General features: G+C 37.4%; 1 protein-coding gene across 2 annotated transcripts in view; it reads right to left on the reverse strand.

Annotated features, from left to right (window-relative positions):
• The window catches only part of LOC112051482 (zwei Ig domain protein zig-8-like), a 170,459-nt gene that overhangs the window by 10,047 nt on the left and 138,869 nt on the right, over positions 1-21,543 (reverse strand). For both annotated transcript variants that reach the window (XM_052887703.1, XM_052887702.1), the window contains 5 exons: positions 17,763-17,941; positions 13,253-13,369; positions 8,467-8,560; positions 7,239-7,366; positions 2,722-2,890 (listed from right to left, as the gene is read on the reverse strand). In XM_052887703.1, coding sequence (XP_052743663.1) covers positions 2,722-2,890; positions 7,239-7,366; positions 8,467-8,560; positions 13,253-13,369; positions 17,763-17,941 — 687 coding nt within the window. The remainder of the gene's footprint in view (positions 1-2,721; positions 2,891-7,238; positions 7,367-8,466; positions 8,561-13,252; positions 13,370-17,762; positions 17,942-21,543) is intronic.

A 21,543-nucleotide genomic window follows, 5' to 3' on the forward strand; every position in this document is an offset into this window, starting at 1 on the left:
TTAAAATAAGTCCTTTTTACAATGGTGCTGAGAACCCTGATTTAAGTTTGATAAACCTGTATCTCAGGATCCTCGCTCTTCCTACTTATAATAAAAATAATTTTAACAATCATGAAGGATATGGATTAATAGAAATTAAAACTAACATGCAAAATAATTGTGTGTGTGTATGGGTGCGTGTGTCTGTGTTTTGAGTGTGTTAAAGTTTTTGTTTATTTTTTTTTAGATGATTAAATTTCTATATATGTAATTTTAATAATTCTTCGGTATCATCATACGTTAGGTTATTAAGCAAGCTTGATAATTTGAGTTTTAACTCTGATAATTGTAAGTATTTTATGAAACGTAGTTTAATATTAAATCGCAACCTTATCGCCATTGCTGTTAATACAATTTGTTTGAGCGATTTTCATAAGTTGTTGGTTATTCAATACAAGTAGTTCTGGCAACCGGCAACCTCTTTGGGTTCTTTACACGTCTTTGCTTATATCTGGCGTGGCTCCAACGCGGAATTGTCTAGGAATAATAAAAGGGAGTTTATGTCTGTAGGCGCCGTAAGTTTTCAATTTCGCCCCTTGTTGCCATGTCTTTTGTAAACGATGTCCCCTTTAATACTTGCCAGAGCTGTGCGTTTGCATTGTGCATACAAATCAATTTTACTATGTAACTAGCTGACGTCGCGCGGTTTCATCCGCGTGGTTTCCGTTCCCGTAGGAATATGGGGATATTATATAGCCTATAGCCTTCCTCGATAAATGGGCTATCTAACACTGAAAGAATTTTTCAAATCGGACCAGTAGTTCCTGAGATTAGCGCGTTCAATCAAACAAACAAACAAACTCTTCAGCTTTATAATATTAGTATAGATGTATACGAATTTTGTTTGACCGCTTTCCAAAAAGGATTTAGTTATGTCATAACTATTACTATCCTATTATAATGGTCTGGGACATTGCCTTAAAATTATCTGTGGTAATCTATATATTCTTCTATACTTATAATAAATCTGTAGAGACGTCAATTATGTACATGAAATAAATTTTCAAAATAAGTATCAGGGTGTGATTAGTGATGGATACTGATGCCAAAAATGCAATCAGTAATATTTTTGTCAGTCTGTCTGTATATTCGTTATAGAAACAAAAAGTACTCGACAGATTTTAACGAAACTTGGTACATTGATTCTTCATACTCCTGGGCAGGTTACAGTATACTTTTCATCGCGCTACAATCGATAGGAGTAGAGCAGTAAAGGAAAATGTTGGGGAAACGGAAGAAATATTAGATTTTTACAGCGATACTACTGTTAAGGGCTGGATTTAAGAGGTGATTAATATCTGTGTTAATTTTGCCTACTTTTACTAAAGTTATGATAAATTTAACATTATCAGCTTACTAGCGCACGCCCGCGACTTCGTCCGCCTTTAGACCTCCATAACCCGGCTCTATCGCAAAATCTGTTTTAAGTGAGTACCTCCTAAATATAGACTACATCCCTGCCAAATTTCATTGTTGTACGTGAAGCGGTTTCAAGATTTCGTGATTAATGACTTTTTGCACTTAAATAGTAAGATTTTAACGGTTCTCTACAGGGCCAGGTCATTATCATTATAAAAGAGGGGAACCACTATATGGAGCGTAGACCCACCATGCTGGTCCAATGAGGGCTGGAATTAGGGTGATAATTTCTAATTTGTTTTGATGTTAATATCAATGACCGGGACTCAGAGCTTAACGTGGTCGACCCAGGACTAGAACCCAGGTTTTCGTGATCGTGATTTGAAGCCACGTAGGCTAATGACTAGACCACGTAACGGTTAATAAATAATAATTAGTAAAATATCTTTGTCCTTAAATTATTATTATTATTTGCATAAGTTGACTCAGACTTCCATACCGACAAAGTCCATCGTTCGCTAGTTTTAAATAAAGTGAGTAGATGAAGAGTTTTATTAAGTTATTAAGTCAAATAACTCAATACTATGAAATCATAAATTCTAGCAGAGCATCATTCCATGAAGCAATCGAGATCGGAATTTTGTAGCAGTAGGCGAGCTAGAAAATGAAATTTCTCGCGATAATCTCTCTAATTTTGAAGGCATTAATTCTGTAGTCCAGACAATATCACATCACCTACTTTATGAAAGTTTCCGCTGAGTAAGGAATTAGGTATAAAGCTTTTTAGTAATTAAATTCGATGTTGAAAAAACTTTTGGCTGTCTAAACAATTCTTTATTTTATGAATGATAAAAGATTAGACTTGACTAAGGTAAGTTTAGAGTGAACAAAAGAATTAAAATTATTCAGTATAGGAATAAAATTATTTAGTCTGAGACGGATATGATGTCGCTCGAACTATTATTGTCTCGTGCCGACGCTAGGTGGCGCGACTCGTTTCCGTAACCAGATAGAGAGATAGGTTAGGAGTAAGTTTTTGTAATCCACTTCTGAGTCTGCTTAAATTAATTTTAATTTTTAACCGACTTCTAAAAAGGAGGAGGTTATACGTTCGGCTGTATGTATGTTTTTTAAACTAGTTTTAAGAAGACGTTGGGGTCCAAAGGTAGTATGACTATGACTACCTCTCATCGGTAAACAGTGTTGGCGGTTTTTATTGATTTGATATTAACTATATTGGGTTACTAATATAGATCAAGTTAGTGAATAGGCCAGCTAACACAGAATGTCCATCAGCTGGTGATGATGATGATGACCACTCACCACTTAGTACATGGACGAGTACAGATCTAGGGTTGGCGTTGGCCGGCGCGCACGTGTACCGGCCGGAATCAGGCGCGCGGGCCTTCTGCACCAGCAGATGGGAAGTGGTCATCTCGCCCTTCTCCGTGATGACCGACACACCCCCGCGAGGTGAGTCGTAGTTTATTTCCTGTGAAAATATTATATCAATTAAATTATTTGCTTCTCGTAATTCTATATAATATTACAAACTAGAAGACGATCGCGACTTATGAAATTTAGATTTTCACAAATACCCCGAGAACCATAGATATGTCAGTTATTAAAAGTTGTCTGTATGTTGATCAATAATCTCCTATCTTCCATTGGAAGCCCCATTAAAATCGTCCCAGTAAACAAACAAACGGAAAGAGAGACAGACTGAAACAAAAAAATAAAAATCCTATTTGAGGTTTAGTATCTTGTTTGAGTAAAAAGTTATCCCGATAATGTTCCCATAGGAACAGACTCTACGCAAATGAAACTGCAAGGCACTATATTTATATATTTTATTAATTACTAAACATGAGTTTATTCACTCTTAATTATTTATTTTTTGCTATTATTACGTCAGCAATATCGCGGGGTGTGAAAAATCGAACTAGGTCAACGCTGTCAAAAGATACGGCCACTTATGTCGCATACTTTAACACTTGCAAAGGAATGCAAATCAAAGCCTTTATGGTACCCATTTTCCTTTAACTAAGGATTATGCGATTAAGTTAAAACCTTTACTAAAGAAAAAGTTTACTAATACCATTCATTACTTGGACTTAGTAAAATGCACAAGTAAAACATGACATTAGTAAACCGTGAACTCGTAGTTACATTACAAAAAATACTTTCCAAAAAACTTAAAACTATTTATTTACATATCCCTACTAATATTATAAATGCGAAAGTAACTCTGTCTGTCTGTCTGTTACGCTTTCCCGCTTAAACCTCTCAACCGATTTTGATGAAATTTGACACAGACAATCTTTAGACCCTGAGAAAGAACAAAGGCTACCTTTTGTTACGAAAAAAAGGCATGAACAGGTTGAAATAGAATAAATAAATAAATATACTTAAACAATACACATCACTATTTAGCCCCAAAGTAAGCATACAGAGTAGCTTATGTTATGCGTACAAAGATAGTTGAAGTTGATACTTTGTATGGGATTTCTTAATTTTAAAAGATAAAACCATGAAACTTTATATTTAAGCACTTGATAAGATATAATTAAACATTTGTTCTAGCGTTTTTGAAATTTCGACTTGTGAGGGGATGAAATAGGGGTTGAAAGTTTATATCGATTATCACGCGGACGAAGTCGCGGGCGTCCGCTAGTATATTATATTTTACTTATTTACTATAATATTATATTCACCGCGGCTTATGACTTTGTCAAGCTTATCTTTTAATCGAGAGATTTTTCCGTTAGATCAATGAAATGAAATGGTATGAATTTTTTTGTACATTATCTATAACTACTTACTTATAATTTTTCTGTCATCAGATACGAACATATTGTAAACCTACGGGTTACTCTACTTACTGAACTAAGATTAACAGATAATGCAATCCAAGTCCCAAACAAACGCAAATCCAACAAAAAATCTCAAATAATTATTTAACCTAAAACATGGTTACTTAAACATGTTACATTGCATAATCTCTTTCTACAAGCAGTGTACCGCACCAACTTGGAAACAATGAAGCAACTGAAATTCTCTTTATACTTTTCATTATCCACGTAAAATATCCGCTTCCAGGTAATAGATTATGAAAAAACATTATTCATCTCGGCAAGGCGCAATTTGAATGGAAATTGATGGGAAAATAAAAGAGCCATTTGCATCTTTTCTCACAGCTGAGTATTAAAAAACACTCTACAGCTTCAGCGCTCACTCGGCCCGGCCAAAGCCAAACTAAAATACCCTATCGAATAAGCCTTTTCTGACTCGTATTAACAAAAAATGTAAATAATAACTTCCTAGACTACGATGTGTCCGCTCATGGATGTGCAGTGGCATGCTTGTTCGTTGGAGCTTGTATTAATTTGCTGGGATATTTTCCAAGTTATACCATAGGATAGTTCTAGTGATTCTACTAGAGAAACATGGTCAGTGTTCGAGTGGTTACGTACTAGGCCTATATCATTGTCATCATTCATCTCATTAACGACCCATATTCGGCTCACTGTTGAGCCGACCCATACTTGACCCATACTCGGCTCACTGTCTCCTCTCTGAATAAAAGGGGTTAGTCCTTATTCCACCATGCTGGCCAAATGCGGATTGGCAGACTTAAGACACGTAGAGAATTAAGAAAATTATTTGGTGTACAGGTTTCCTCACGATGTTTATCCTTCACCGTTTGACATTTATCACGTGTCCGTGATATTTATTTTAATCACTGAAAAGTTGGAGGTGCATACCGCGGACCGGATTGTTATATCATTTGCTTTGAATTCATTACTGTTTGCTGTTTTTAAATATGGTGAATTTATACTGAGAGTACGAATTTGTGCTAGATAAGTACCTATGCATACACAGATTCGATATCGATATCAATCAAAATAATTATTATACTGTAAGTATAGTAATGAAAAAAATATTTTTCTTTGTTATTTACGAGTACCTACGTGTAAGTAAATTACATTTAGGACAATTTTATTTTTCTAATATAAATTGATTCTTTCGTTTTATGAAAAGAATGTTTCAGTTGTCTAAAGGTAGGTATGAGGACGTGAGAAACATTGCAGTATATCAAAACACACTCTGAATTTTCAAGTTGATCCAAATGTTTAATTTAATCCGGCGCAAGATCTGAGAATTCCTTTATTTGTTGGCGCCGCAACTGCGACGTAGCGCAACTCATTTTGGCTTAGATTCAAATAAGTCCCGCAAGTTCCCAGAGAATAAATCCCTTGGAAAACTTTCATGGAAGTAGGGATGTAAGCGCTGTTTGAAATATTTAAAAGTTTAATCGAAGAGGAGGAACTTACCATCTGTACATTGAATAGAAAATATAACTATGAATTGGGCGAAGAAAATAAGTTATTCTAAAAATTATTTGGAATAGAGTTAAATGCCGGGCATTTCTACATCGATAGTTTATCAATGATGAATGATCGACGCTTTATCAATGAAATCAAATACCTAGATATTGTTTAAACAAAAAAAAACAATCGCACTGAAAAGTTTAACTTGAGTGCTCTTGCCTAGAAATTGTGTATTAATATAATATATTTTTAATGTGTGGCGCTAGCCAGAAAATATTTGTTTTTATATTATAGCCAGATTTTTGTTATTTGAATTAGAAACGTAAAGTATGATAACTGATATACTCAGTGATATTTAAATTTTATCATATTTTTATTTTATATGATGAGTATATAATTATAGTTAAATTTTATCGATACTTCTTTTTCAAATATACATTATACATCCCTATTTAAAGAAATGTTCGCCAAAATGTTCTGGATTTCTGATTGCGCGAGTCGATGCAAACAAATGTATGCAAGGCTTACCCGCTCGTGTAGCAAAAGGCTTAACGCCGCGATGCCAACTAAGTCTCTTTATGTTACAGTTGGAGAGGTATTTGTCGTAATGCTGTTACTTCACAGCACCTCCTAGCTGTTGTACAATTTTGTGACTCTAAGCTGTGACCCCGAGTTACGATAAACGCTTCTTTATTGTTTTAAATAGTTAACCAGACACGATTTATTTGATGCTGAGTTAGAATACAATAAGGAACTAAAGCTAACTTATTCTAATAACTATACGAATTATGCCCACGTGAATGGAGGCAAGAAAACTGGCTGCATTTCCGCCGGACATCCAGGCTGATCTTTTGCGTAAAAATGAGCCAGCCCTTCTGTCACCAGTCGAGGTAACTATACGTGATGATTTATGATTGATTTGATTTGAGAATATTTAATCGGATGAACAGGTTACAAATTGAGAGTATATAAACTACCAGCTAGGCGGACTACTTAGTTAGGAACCGAGCGTCTGTGTTAAGCAATCAGGAACGACTGCCTCGCCGCAAACCCGTTAGCGGCCGTGTAGCATAAACTTGCTTACTAAGCGTTGTGCGTTATAATAAGGCTCATTACAGACGAGTCCTAAGGCACGCTACAACAACCAACCGTATCAAAATGATTCGGAGTTGCTGAGTTTAAATCCCAGGATAATAGAATGAGTTATTGGGATTATTTTTAGATAGTCCTATGCTAGAAGTTGAGATAGTAGTGTTCCGTATAAGAGACGTCCAGGACTCTGTTCGAGTGAACCTAGTTATTGTAGGGCTCTATTGGAGAATACTTCATTGTTGGAAATGTTGGAAATGCTTCATTGTTAGTGATCTATCATGGAGTGTACCTATGGCATTGTTGTGAGTTACTGTTGCAGTGTTGGGACATTATTGTTATTGCTCAAGGTGGAATATGCTTCATTGTTGGTCTCTGTAGGAATATGCTTCTTTGTTGTTGATCTCTGTTGAAGTTTACCTCATCGTTGTGAGTCCAACGTATCGCGGGCGGCGGCTCCGGCGAGTGCTGCACCACGCACGTGAGGTTGATGGTGCTGCCCATGTTGATGAACAGCTCCGGTCCCCCCAGGATTGTTGTCAGCGGCTCTGTTCATAAAATGAAATTCTATACCATTTATTTTATTCACTAACAAATATGAGCCGTGATAGCCCAGTGGGTATGACTTCTGCCTCCGATTCCGGAGGGTGTGGGTTCGAATCCGCTCCGGGGCATGCACCTCCAATTTTTCAGTTGTGTGCATTTAAGAAATCAAATATCACGTGTCTTAATCGGTGAAGGAAAACATCGCAAGGAAAGCATGCATACCAGAGAATTATCTTAATTCTCTGCGTGTGTGAAGTCTGCCAATCCGCATTGGGCCAGCGTGGTGGACTATTGGCCTTACCCCTCTCTTTCTGAGAGGAGACTCGAGCTCAGCAGTGAGCCGTATATGGGTTGATAACGACGGCTATTTATTTTATTCACTAACAATAAATAATAAGCATCGTAATGATACATTAAAAAAAGTTACTGTGTTAATTTAAAAGATATCTGCATCCTTGACTCAGCATTTGTGATGTCATTTAATCCATGCTTCTTTGCAAGTAGACTTAAGTAATAAAAATCCTTGCCCACAGACTTAGCTCTCATTCGCACGAGAGTTTTTTTAAAGGACGTTAAAAAGCGTTTAAATATAGTTTTAAAGTATAAAGTTAAATATAGATCTAATTCTAACGCCCAAAATTGAAAATGCAACACTACTCTAAAAAAAATAGCGTCGTGTTTAAAAAACGCTGTCATGTGAGCATATACTTGGGAATGCATTTGTTTTAATTGAACGCTTTAACATCCGTTTAAAAACTCTCGTGCGAATAGGGGCTTACAAATCGTGGCAGATGTGTAATTTTGAAAAAGATGTGAAAGTTATGAAAAAGCTAATCGCTCTATGTAATAGTGCTTCAAAACATTTTTTTAACTTACAGGCGCTATTGCATAAATCAATAGTATACAAATTGATGGCTTATGTTCTCTTCTAGGGCTCTTGTAAGATTGTATGTTTGTCAAGTTTGTTTAGCACACTCTTAAAACAGAAACCATGATGATGTTTTTCGGTTTCGCAGTTCCGCCATGAAAAGCACTACGTATTGCGTTGAAACTGTTACAGATTTAATAAAACGATTGAAATATATGTACTAAAGTGATTTACCGACAACGGAGAGGTGCATCCGGTGACCGATGGGTGGCGTGGTGCCGACTTGGCACTCGTAGATGCCCGAGTCGCGGCGCTGCGGGAACCTTATCTGTGGACGAAATGTATACTTTAATATAGTTGAAGTTTGCACGCAAAGATCGAGCGTAATGATATTATTGTTTTTGCAAAAAAGCTTCGACCGTTAGGAAGCTTTCGCTTAACTGCTGGATCAAGAGCCGTATACAAAAGGCAGTGATTCTTGAGACTGCGCGTATTGTGAGGAGGTTCCTCACTCTAGAGCCCTGATCACAAGTTACTTGGGCACTCAAATGTCCCGCAGCGGGAGGGTTGATTTTTTTTATAAATTTTTAATAGTGTTTTGAATTTATGTTTATATTGACATTGTTAAAAATTTTTAAAAAAGAAGTAATAAATAAATGAGAAAATTATTGTTTTTGCAACAAGAACCAAGTCTATGTTTTTATGTGGCTCACGGTATAGAATGACTGACAGAAACCGTCACATACTTAACACACCAGCGTCAAAGTACCAGGTTATCAAAGAGTATCAGGAGGTTGAATGAAAATTTTTAGAACTAAATAAAGTTCATTTCATATGGACGTCCATCGGCTGATATGATGATGATGATTATAAGAAGCATTAAACACCACACTGTCAAGTTTGACACAACGTTGACAAAGGTTCCAGCTCAGCATTTTGCTGCAGGATTCAAGCAAATTCTGGATACATTTGCCGAGGTCTATACTTAAGTTTTGCCAAATTTTGTACGCCTTACACACCATTTAAAGCCACTATAAACTGACCGACACTGCAAAGTAAGTTGTAAAGTGAGCCTACATGAAATAAACGATAGCCATTGGCTCGGAGCTAAGTCAGTAAATTACTTAGCTCGCGTGTTGTTGAACACAAGCTGGGTGGCAGCCAGGCCTCTCCACCTGCTAGCGAAGTGGTGAAATTTGTGGCCTACAATTAACATGGTAGGCCGGGAATGGATGATTTAATAGTTTATGGCTTTTGTTATAAGATTAAATCATTACGTACTACCATTACTTTACAAAAAAAAACATTTACAGATTATAGCCTAGATATATAACACATAGGCTACTTTTCACCCCGAAAAAATCCATGGTACCCGCGGTATTTGTGAAAAACTGAATTCCACGCGGACGAAGTCGCGGGCGTCCTCGCTAGCTTACCATAAATATCACTAAATTTCATTTCATTTCCAATAATATTTCAGATTCTAAAACGCTGAAATTAGAAATAAAAGTTATTTAAAAATCATAACTATGAAAACTTCTGACTTAAAACTAACTTATCTCCATTACACTGTGATACATCTTAATCAAACTTAATATCTCTGATAAAAGCATTAAAACGAATATCTCTCTGTGTTGAGCTTAAAAGCTCTAATCTTTAACAGAAATGTTTAATAAAGAATTCATCGCATTTGCTACCATTAAAACAATTCTGCTAGAATTGAATTCGTAAAAGAGCAAACTGAAATTGGTATTTCAGTTTTCCTCTTTGAAAATTATTTTAAATGCCGGCGATAGTTGAAATTTTTAACTGGTGATAATAGTAGTTTTGTGAGACACTAATGTGACCATTATACGACTGTCATTTTGACCGTTTACTTCGGAAAAAATATTATTTTAACAACTGAATGTTATGGACATATTCTACCGATCGGATAGCTAATTGATATTGATATTGTATCGTCATTATTTGTAAATTTAGGCAAATATTTAAAATTTTCAGGTTTATTTAGGTATTTCTAATGTTTCCAAAGTAAATTTTTACTCATCATTATTATCAGTCGATAGATGTCCATTTCTGTAGACTTAAGACAAAGTAGTGAAGATATAATATCGAAATATATTGCTTTCTTTGCTATGGAGCAAAATGGAGAGCGATATTTCCGATTCGTTCGCTATTGGTCGAGTATGTAGTTTTATCTTTACAAGATAATGTCATGGCGCGGATTCTACTGGATATATTATGCTTCTTGATAGACCTCTAAATATCACGGCTAGCTTCCAGCACCTCTGCGTTACGGTGGATGTCGTCGGTCTACCTATAAGTGGGGGTCGACCAACACTGCGCTTTCCTGTGCGAGGTCGCCATTCCAGAACCCCTCCACACATCTACCACAAATGGGACCCCAACGTCCATCGGCTCACCAAACTATGTGCTACTCCAGCTTCACGACCCGCAGAGCAGTTAAAATAGTACATTCTATATATTCAATTCAAATAATTCTATTTATTCCCGCTCAAACTGTCACCGCGGACTGAGTGTAGATATAATCGTATTTTAATTTACGAGCAATCTAAATTAATTTCCTAAATAAATGGAAACTAAATAACATTTTCGCGATGCTCTTTTAGTATATCAATTAAAATAAGGTTATTTAAATTTCTGAGATTAGTGTGAAAACATTTTATAGAACATTCAGTTTGTCCACAGACCGATTAATTTGTTGTACAAATAAATTGAAATAAATTAAATTAATAATCAATATACAAAATTTCATTTGGTCTTTTTGTAAATATTTATCTTAATTTCGTGACCATTAGTTATAAACAATTTTTCTTTATTATTTTTATTCTTTTACAAGACTACAATTACACCTGATGGTAAGTGATGATGCAATCTAAGGAAGCGGGCTAACTTATTAGGAAGAGGATGAAAATCCACACCCCTTTCGGTTTCCACACGACACCGTACCGGAACGCTAACTAGCCACGGCCAAAGCCTCCTACCAGCCAAACTGTGACTGAGTCATATTTCTACAATGCTTTATTATAAAACCATTGATTATGATATCACCAGATGTTAAGTGAAGACACAGTATTAGGGCTACCATGTACCTATCTGGTTATAAGAACGCTCGGATAGATAGCTGTTAGCTCGGATAGATATAATGTGATTTATTTTTAACTTTAATGTCACAGGGTACCCAAGAGGATAAAAAATAACCCCTGATAGAAAGTTTGTACTGCACTATAATTCTATTATAATAGAAGATCAGAATAAGAAACGACCTTTACCATTTTATTAATGAAGATAATTATAAAAATAAAATATAAGGAAATATCATTATAACTACAACTACAAAATTAAAATAAATTAAAATTAAAACTAATACCTAAAAATACTTTGCCGCCCTTGGTAGGGTGCCCATACCATTTACCATTTTGTTTAATGGATGAAAATTTTTTAATACATAAAATTAGGATGTTAAAAAAATTGTTGCAAGTAGGATATTTAAAAAATTCATGCTTATACTTCGTTATCAATCCATATTCGGCTCACTGCTGAGTACGCAACTACGCTGTCTCAATGCGGATTGGCAGACTTCGCACACGCAGAGAATTAAGAAAATTCTCCGGTATGCAGGTTTCCTCACGATGTTTTCCTTCACTGTTTGAGACACGTGATATTTAATTTCTTAACACATGCACACAACTGAAAAGTTGGAGGTGCATGCCCCGGACCGGATTCAAACCCACACCCTCCGGAATCGGAGGCAGGGGTTATATTCACTGGGCTATAATAGCTCAAATATAAAATTGAAAATGAAATTATACTTACAAATACTGGTTAATAATAGCTTAGCCAAGAAATTTTCAGGCAACTTTATTTGCAACTTTTAAACACCTTTTGTCCATTAAAAAATAGGTGAAGCTCGTTACTAAATCGGATCTTACACTATCAGGATTCTTGAGAAAGTCAAGACAGAAGCAATCACCAGTAAGGTAAGGTAACTTTGAGATTAAGTAATTGATGCGCTCAGCTAGTTATCAAACATCTAAAGTCAATCCAACTCCACACGCAGGCCAATATGTGGCCAGTAAGTTAGGTGAAGGTACTTCCGTCTGCCAACATCGGGTTAAAGATTATGTAATAGCCGAGGTTGAAACTAATGCCAAAGACCCCGCAAGTTAGCTTTTAACTTGGCAAAACTATCCCAAACTTTTCGTATAGACAATCCCAAAGTGCGACCCTTCTGATACCGGTCTGGTGGCCAATAAAATTGATTGCTGGCTCCAGATCCACGTCTTTATAGTTTTAATCTCATAACAGTTAAGCTTTGAACTTTGAGATTCTCTTTTATGTATTTTCAATTATTGATTTTGAAAGTGTTGCTCTTTTTATCGATATATTGCTTGCGGTTTAAGGACCTCACGACAAGTGGATGTAACGATCACGTTAACTAAAAACGCGTCGAACAACTTGCTTTTGACTCACCGACGAGGTCGCCGAAACCGGGTTGGCATGACTAGTCGTTCCGATCAAGATATGTATGGTTTGCTATGCGCTCGCACATTAGTTTTGTGTTACGGCGAATGTGGACTGGTCAGTCAGTGTTGTGCGGCCAGAATAACAGCCGCAGTCACCCGACAATTGGTCGCTTTACGGACGATGTCTTGGACGCAAGTCTGCCCAACCGATGCTTTTCCGACTGTTACGTTGATGATATAAAATAATCACCTTGCATTCCCTTTCATCGTTATGTTGTTATGGTTAATGTACCATGTTTGTACTCGTTACTTAGCTAACAAGGTACAGATAGTTTCTAAACATATTAACATTGAAGAAACTTTAACTTTATTTAGTTGCGCAAATAATTGCATGGCTATTTTGTTGTGAATACTGAATTCCCTAGTTTAAATTCTGGATTAGTGTTTATTTACAACTCTGTAAAGGATACTAAAACACTACTACAAAGGGTAATAATAAGTACTATTGGTCTGTGGATACTAGTCTTGCTTACCTTCAATATCCAATCCTCCGTGTGTGGGTTGTGGACACTGATGAACCTCTGGTCGGACGTGTACGTCATCCTGCCTGACGTCAGCAGGTGTATGTCACGATGCCTGATCCATGAGACCTGTGACAGATACAATATATTAAAAAAAATCACAACTAGCGCCTGTCTGCCTGCTGTTTGTACAAATCCTGCGGAAACCATGATTTTTCCGGGTTAAAAAGTATCCTATTGTCTGATAACAGTATAGTTTAGTCAATACTTGGGAAGGCTTTTACGAAAAACCTACTTAAAATAAAATAAATATCAATTAACTGTTCTCCAACAATAGTACTAATAGTAGATTATTAATATTTATGGCAATACAAATAGTCTTACTACAAAATTTAAATGTGAGTTTATTAGTGTATTGAATATTAATGCCTGGTAAATACTCAGCCAATATCCATTTCAACAAAAACGTACACGTTATTACAGATGTAATGAAAAAAAGAGAAAGTCAAAGTTTAATTTATTCAAAGAATTCCTGAGAATTGGTAAAATAATTTTTAGATAGGATCTAAAAATAAAAAAAACAAGGGCATATCTAGTTAATCTTGTATGAAAACAAAATAATAAACGGAAATTTTGCCCTCACTAAGTTAAAAAAGACGTGTAAAAGTCAAAATAATATTCAAAGCTCCTCTTTTGATGTGGATTGACGCCACCCTCCCATTTCCGTTTAAGTGTAGGTCCGTATAAGGAGGTATAATATTATCAATATTAATAAATTCTAATCTACTTGTGAGACATTACGGATTATAGCCCCTAATCTGATAGTTCCCTTTTCATCTTCAAGCAGATTATGGCTTTAGCTTTTTCGATCAACCTATTTATTGTAATATTTTGGGAATAAGGCTTTGTGAGACTCGCACGCGGTAGTAAATGGGCTGTTTTTTTATTAACCAACGTCGCAGTGGTTGGGTAATGGGTACCTTAACCTCAACTGGGGTTGCAGGGAGCCGCTGGATGCTGGCGGCTCGAGATCGTTGTGCTTGGAGGTCCATGCAAGAGGCCTATGTCCAGCTGTGGATGTCTATCGGCTGATAAGGTAAGGCAAGGTAACCTCAACTGTCTGATAATGCTATAGGTTCCTAGCATGCGTATTTTAAGGCCCTATGGACTTACAGGATATCTTTTAGACACCAAAGAGAGTTTGACGGTCTCCGTGGCGCAGTGGAATGCGCGGTGGATTTACAGGTCCTGAGTTCGATCCCCGGTGGGGCCGATGGAGTTATTTTAATTGGTCCAGGTCTGGCTGTTGGGAAGCTTCGGTCTTGGCTAGTTACCACCTTACCGATAAAGGCCATCTTAGATTGCATCATCACTTACCATCAGGTGAGATTGTAGTCAAAGGTTAAATTGTAAAGAATTAAAAAAAAGAGATACTGTCAAAATGGAATATAAAAGAACAGGGAAGGACGGGATAGGGCGAGACGGAACGGAACGGTAAAGATAAAATTGAAGTAAACGTAGAACACCCACTAAAACATTCAAAGTAGGTAACTCAGGAACAAATAAGTAGACAGTAAAATGCAATAACTCCAAAAATAAGGCAAACAATAAAATCGAGTAAAGTAAATTATGTTCCAATGAGATCTAAAAAAGTAATCTGAAACAACTGAAATCCACGAGTCCGCTAAATTTTAAAATCGTCGAATAAATTCGGAAAATGTAAGTAATGTATTTGTACGAATCAAAGGGAACCGGTGTAAAATAATATAAAAAAGGAACACTCATGCTACAGTTTTAAGCGTCCGGAACAGAGCGGAAGTGTGTTTTTAATGTTTTATTCATTTGTTTAGCGAGAACGTCCCGAGATCGCGGGCGCTCCTTTAATTGAAAGAGAAAATGTTTTATTCAAACACTCGTATAAATTCAATAGGTCTTTGTAGGGCGCCAATTACTACGGACATCTAAATATTTATATTAATCCTGACTGGAGTTTGTGCGGCGAGGTTTACTTAAACGATTTAAAAATACAAAGTGGAAGTTTGCTGTTACTTGTTTTTTATCCTTCCACAAAAATTATAGTGTTAGCACTTTACAACAATATTGTGTAACTAACTGGTCTATTTATGTTTTGGTTGTAGATCTTTTTGTAACAATGCTCATTCAGGAAACTGCCATGTTTATTTTACGGTCAAGGAACTTTGCTATGTTGACGTCCACTGCCGGACATCCATTTTTGTAGGGACTAGCAAACAACGATTCAGTACCGCCTGCATTCGACGACTCGCTGCAACTCACTTGATGCCTTAGTTCACGAGGGATCAACATTGCGCTTTCATGATCTGGAGAGTATTCAGGTGAAAGAAGTAGAAGACTTTACATGTATGCCTCAGTTCAACTGGCAGTGCATTGTATGACGTGTTATTATGTGTTTGGTTTTCCACTCATTAACAAGTCAACTATTACTACAAAAGAAAAGAAAAACTGTAGCTTAAAAACTAATGGGCCACCTTTTGTGATTGTTACACATTCAGTAAACCTTACTGAAGAATTACAGACCCATCTCGTTGTTGAGTCATGTCTACAAGTTGTTCTCGAGAGTCATCACGAATCGTCTCGCCCGTAGGTTTGACGACTTCCAGCCTCCCGAACAAGCCGGTTTCCGAGCAGGCTTTAGTACCATAGACCACATTCATACGCTGCGGCAGGTTATACAGAATACCGAAGAGTATAACCAGCCACTTTGCTTAGCGTTTGTGGACTATGAGAAAGCCTTCGATTCGGTGGAAACTTGGGCTGTGCTGAGGTCTTTGCAGAGATGCCGGATCGACTACAGGTACATTCAAGCGTTGAAGTGTTTGTATGAAAGCGCCACCATGTCAGTCCGTATACAGGATCAGACTACGAGGCCAATCCAACTGCAGCGAGGAGTGCGGCAGGGAGATGTGATCTCCCCAAAGCTATTTACCGCTGCATTGGAAGATGTCTTTAAGCTTCTGGACTGGAACGGATTTGGCATCAACATCAATGGTGAGTACATCACTCAACTACGTTTTGCCGATGATGTAGTCATTATGGCAGAGACTCTGGAGGACCTTAGTACCATGCTCAACGACCTCAGCAGGGTTTCTCAACGTGTGGGCCTAAAAATGAACATGAGCAAGACGAAGATCATGACTAATACTCATGTACCGCTCCACCCAGTTATTGTTGAGGACTCTGCGCTCGAAATTGTAGACGAATATATATACCTAGGACACACAGTCCAGTTAGGTAGGTCCAATTTTGAGAAAGAGGTGAATCGCCGAATCCAGCTCGGCTGGGCAGCGTTCGGGAAACTCCGCGACATCTTTTCGTCCGAAATTCCTCAGTGCTTGAAGACGAAAGTCTTCGATCAGTGCGTGTTGCCAGTGATGACATACGGATCCGAGACTTGGTCGCTGACTATGGGCCTTATTAGAAGGCTCAAAGTCACTCAGCGGGCGATGGAGCGAGCTATGCTTGGAGTTTCTCTGCGTGATCGAATCAGGAATGAGGAGATCCGCAGACGAACCAAAGTCACTGACATAGCTCAGCGAGTCGCGAAGCTGAAGTGGCAATGGGCGGGCCACATAGTTCGAAGAGCCGATGGACGTTGGGGCCCCAAGGTGCTGGAATGGCGACCCCGCACCGGAAAGCGCAGTGTTGGGCGACCCCCCACTAGGTGGACCGAGGATATTAAGCGGGTTGCAGGGAGCCGCTGGATGCTGGCGGCTCGAGATCGTTGTGCTTGGAGGTCCATGCAAGAGGCCTATGTCCAGCAGTGGACGTCTATCGGCTGATAAGGTAAGGTAAGGTACACATTCAGGCAAAAATGCCTTTTTGTCTACAGGCATTTTGAGAACAAATATGAACCATTTGAAATGTTTTGATTTTCAACAGCAGGTTCTAGGTTTTTTTTTCTAGATCGGGTCAAATGATTCTATATTTACTATATTGGTTCAGGTTGTATCGGAAGAGTTGCACGTAGATTTAGTGTGCCGGTATGATATCGTGTATGTTTGTAGGTAAAATAATGTAATAAGTACCTCTTCTAAGTAAGTCCGCATATTTATACTGCACTTGTAGCCAAGTGGCACGTTGATCCTCTTTCTACGATCGCAAACGCTTCGAAAACTAAAAAAAATATATGGGAATGACAGGTCTTGATCACGTGACCTGTCGATAGCAAATGTCATTCCCATACACTTTTCTAATTTTCGAAGCGTTTGCGAGCGCGATACAGGGGCTGGTCATTAGATGAGATCACTGCAAGGGCTAACTAGAAAGAACAGCTAGCTCATATTTTGCGCAAAGTCTGGCTACCTAACATAGAAATGCAGCCACTATATCATGTGGGCATGATTTGTTTAGATATTAGTATCAGTTAGCTTGAGTTTCCTACAGTTTTCTTTCAAGGCTATCAGTCAAGGCTAATGGTATCTTATAGGGTAATTGCACACACAAGGCCATCAAAAAGAATATTATAATGATGATGACTACGTACGGTTCTGTTCCCAAGGTCATGCACCCTGCAGTTCAGCTGCGCGGTCTTGCCGACCAGCGCCGTGACGTTCCTGGAGTACGCCACGTCGAAGTGCGGCCCTCTCTGCGTGACCCCCAGCTCCACGTCTGTGTACTCTATCTCCTGCCCCGCGTCCACCCCGTTGGTGTTGTCTGTGCAACCTGGCAACAGACAATAACAATATATTCGAAATAATTCGCGAAGCTGTTGTCGCAATTGACTTGGCGCTGGAATTGCTACCCCGCACCGGAAAACGCTGTATTGGTTGTACGTGGTCGTCTCTTCGCCGTATCTTGAGCATTTTTTCTGATTATGTAAATGCCGTAGTCTCCAGAGTGGAAATAGCGTATACGCCGCACAGGTTACTAATCAGAATATTTTAATACTCCATGGTTCTCTCTCCTTATTACTCTGAGCTTAAAACCATCACCATGCAGACGTGAATGATTGTACTTTTCCAGGCACGGGGTGTAACATCCTTTCAAAGTCTGGGCTGCTATTGAGAATTTCTCGCGGATAAAATATATATTTTCTAAACATAACCTTATTTACTCGTAACTATTCGTAATTGACTGTGGCTCTGAATAGTAAATGACAATTTAAAAATCGAATGAGTGTCAATTGTATCATGAGCGATGTACCCTTTAATGGTAGGCGTCCACTTATCCGCATCGTACGTATCAGACGCATCGCATCAAACGGGTAAAAACCTGTTTAAGGTCAAAAAATAGCTTTCACAACAAAAAAGAATCGGAATTCTAGGAAAATCCGTCAAACGTACGTACGTGATCATGATTGAGATATATTTATGTACATACATTACATACGCTCGAAAAACAGGCGTTTGGGCAAAAATTACAGAGCTTTTTGCCTCCGCCCTCAATAATATAACTGTAAAAAAGAGAAAAAGGCCGAAATAATCCTGAGAGATCATTTAAGCGCACAGGCAGAATATAAGTCACAGATTTAAAAAATACAACATAATGAAAGGGATCTGCGGGAGGAACGATAGCTTTAAACCTCGCAAGCCCCCGGCTTACACTGTGGCCACTTTAATCAAGATGAAATTCTATTTGCCAACATTACGACCTCTTGCCTATACTTTATGAAACTGGTCAAGGACAAGTCGGCAACGCTAAATGAGGGTTCCGTAGAGTACCTACTTTATTTATTATTAGGAGGCCACTGCAACTTCGCGTGATCTTTTTTATTCGACTACAGAAAGTTGTGATTATGACAGGTACGAAAGAGGATTGGTTTGTGGTTTAAGTTAACTTTAGGCAAAGTGATATTATAACACGTTCTCTAAATTACTATGAATATTTACTTAACATATTAAGTAAAATAATTTGTCAACGAGTAATTTGTTTATTAAGGTTTGCACATTACATTTTGGGAAAAGAATATTTTCTAATATCATACATTACGCAACGTACGTATTCTATCTAAATATAATAACAGATGAAGCGGAAATTACATGGGCCTATAGGTTTTTGAAATTTAAGGTCACAACAATGAAAAGCGGCGGGATAGAAATTGGAATACATACAATCTTTTGTTGATAATAAATTGGAATGCCTTCAGAGCAAATAAATAAGCATTTAGATGCTCAACGGGATCTGCATGGGGGATTTGGATCGTTCCGGCCGATTGCCGATTTATCAAATTGATTCTTAATTTTGGAACCGATTTTTAATCAATTGTGTTTTTAATCTCTCTTGGTACTCGATATTCTCTTCGCGCTAATAAATATCTTTTTTCCGTTGAAACCATGCAAATGAATAACAATAAAATACTTTCCGCGACCTCTTTTTTCCACAATTTGATGTGTAAGTGTCCGGTTAATGATTTCTGAGATATTTCGATTGCACAATTGACCCTATGCTCACCGCCCCGTCCTACCCTACTTATCATAATAATGTTTAAAATTACCGTGCCACAGTGTTAACTGACATACACCTCCAAAACGGCTTGGCTGATTTTGATGAAATTTTATATGTAGGTAGGTATACTCAGCAGATCTGAGATAGGTTGTTAATATAGTAAACGCTTCGCTGGTTCACGGTGTCTGTCAAAAGTCCATGGCCAAGTCTTTAACCATCCTGTGATAATAAATTTAATTATAACCTGTAATGTTTTTTTTATTAGTTTTTCCATGACGTGGCAATTTATAACACAATACAACATTGCCACCGAGTCAGTTAGTTCTTATTACTATAATAACTATACGCTACAAAGTTAGAGACGTATTTGCAGATTGAGTAATATCCTCTGTCATCAAGTGACCTCATTCAGTGATTTGCTATTGAAACTTTTTAATTTTAATTATTCTGCATCTGCAAGCCATAATGTATTCAAGGTACATATATCCTAATTCCTACTAATATTATAAACGCGAAAGTTTGTATGGATGTTTGTTTGGATGTTTGTTACTCTTTAACGCCGCTACTACTGAAGTGATTTGGCTGTAATTTGGAATGGAAATAGTTTTTACTCTGAATTGACACTTATACTTTTCATCCCGGAAAAATCCATGGTTCCCGTGGGATGGGTTAAAAACTGAATTCCACACGGACAAAGTCGCGGGCGTCCGCTAGTATTTTAATACTTTTGTAATAATTTTATTAGCGTTACGAGGTTTTGGTTGTTTGTTTAGGATATTTGAATTTTTTTTTATTCTTAAAATGCAATTTGAAAAACCGGTTCAGTCGACTTTGAGTTTTTGCAACCCTAACAGGAACTTATTCATATTAATTTATGGACAAAAAACATTTATGGATCGAAAATATTCATTTTTAATACCGAATTCCTAAGGTTGAAACAGCCCAGAATAATATTCTGTATAAAATATTTAGATAAATTATATTTTTTCAATCCAGCCGGAGTTGATTGAATTTATAACAAATTCTCTCCTGAATTTTAATAGTCAAAGTTTATCACATTTTTGTATGCTGTTCGCGTGAGAGACTCAATTGAGAATTATTTCAAAAAATTCTCGTTTCGTTTTTCACAAAATATATTTTCGAATTGGTATTCAAAAAAAAACTAGTGCTAAAAACGCATTTTCATAATTACTGATAAATAACCGTCCGAACCAAATTAAACTGTCTCAATTGGCCCGAAGGTTAACCCATTTAGTGTTAGACCAGGAACTCCTGGGTTTTGAACTATTAAGCTATTTTTTATTCTAAGAAATTCTCAGAATTAGCCTAGAATTGGGAAGTTGTTAAATAGTGAAGAACCTACCTAGCACGTTAAGACAATGGACTCGAACATTATTATCGTTAACATATATATGTCTGAGTACCTAGTGGGAGATTTCAATGTTTTCACACTGTGACGATCGCGTAAACGTAAACGCGAATTTATATGGAATTGAAACAGTTGTGCAGCAGTACTAGATAGCGCTGTTTCAATTCCTCATAATTTCGCGTTTACGTTGAGCGACCGTCACAGTATGAAAACTGCTACTAGGCACTCAGATAGCGGTAGTCACAGAGTCAAACGTTATAATCCTAAACCCACCAACCGGCGTTGTAGCAGTGTGGTGGTGCCATATTATTTTATTAAAGGATGTCCGATATATGGTCAATGGTCAACTCAATTTTGCCAACTTACTTACTCAATATTGTTTTCTCTATATTTGATACTAGCCGACGCCTTGCGGTTTCACCCACATAGTTTCCGTTTCCGTGACAATATGTAGATAAAATAAGGCCTATGACACTCAAAAATATCGTGGCTTTCTTGTGGTAAAATAACT

The sequence above is a fragment of the Bicyclus anynana genome, chromosome 20 (genome assembly GCF_947172395.1).
Source record: "Bicyclus anynana chromosome 20, ilBicAnyn1.1, whole genome shotgun sequence".
In the NCBI taxonomy this organism is placed as follows: domain Eukaryota; kingdom Metazoa; phylum Arthropoda; class Insecta; order Lepidoptera; family Nymphalidae; genus Bicyclus; species Bicyclus anynana.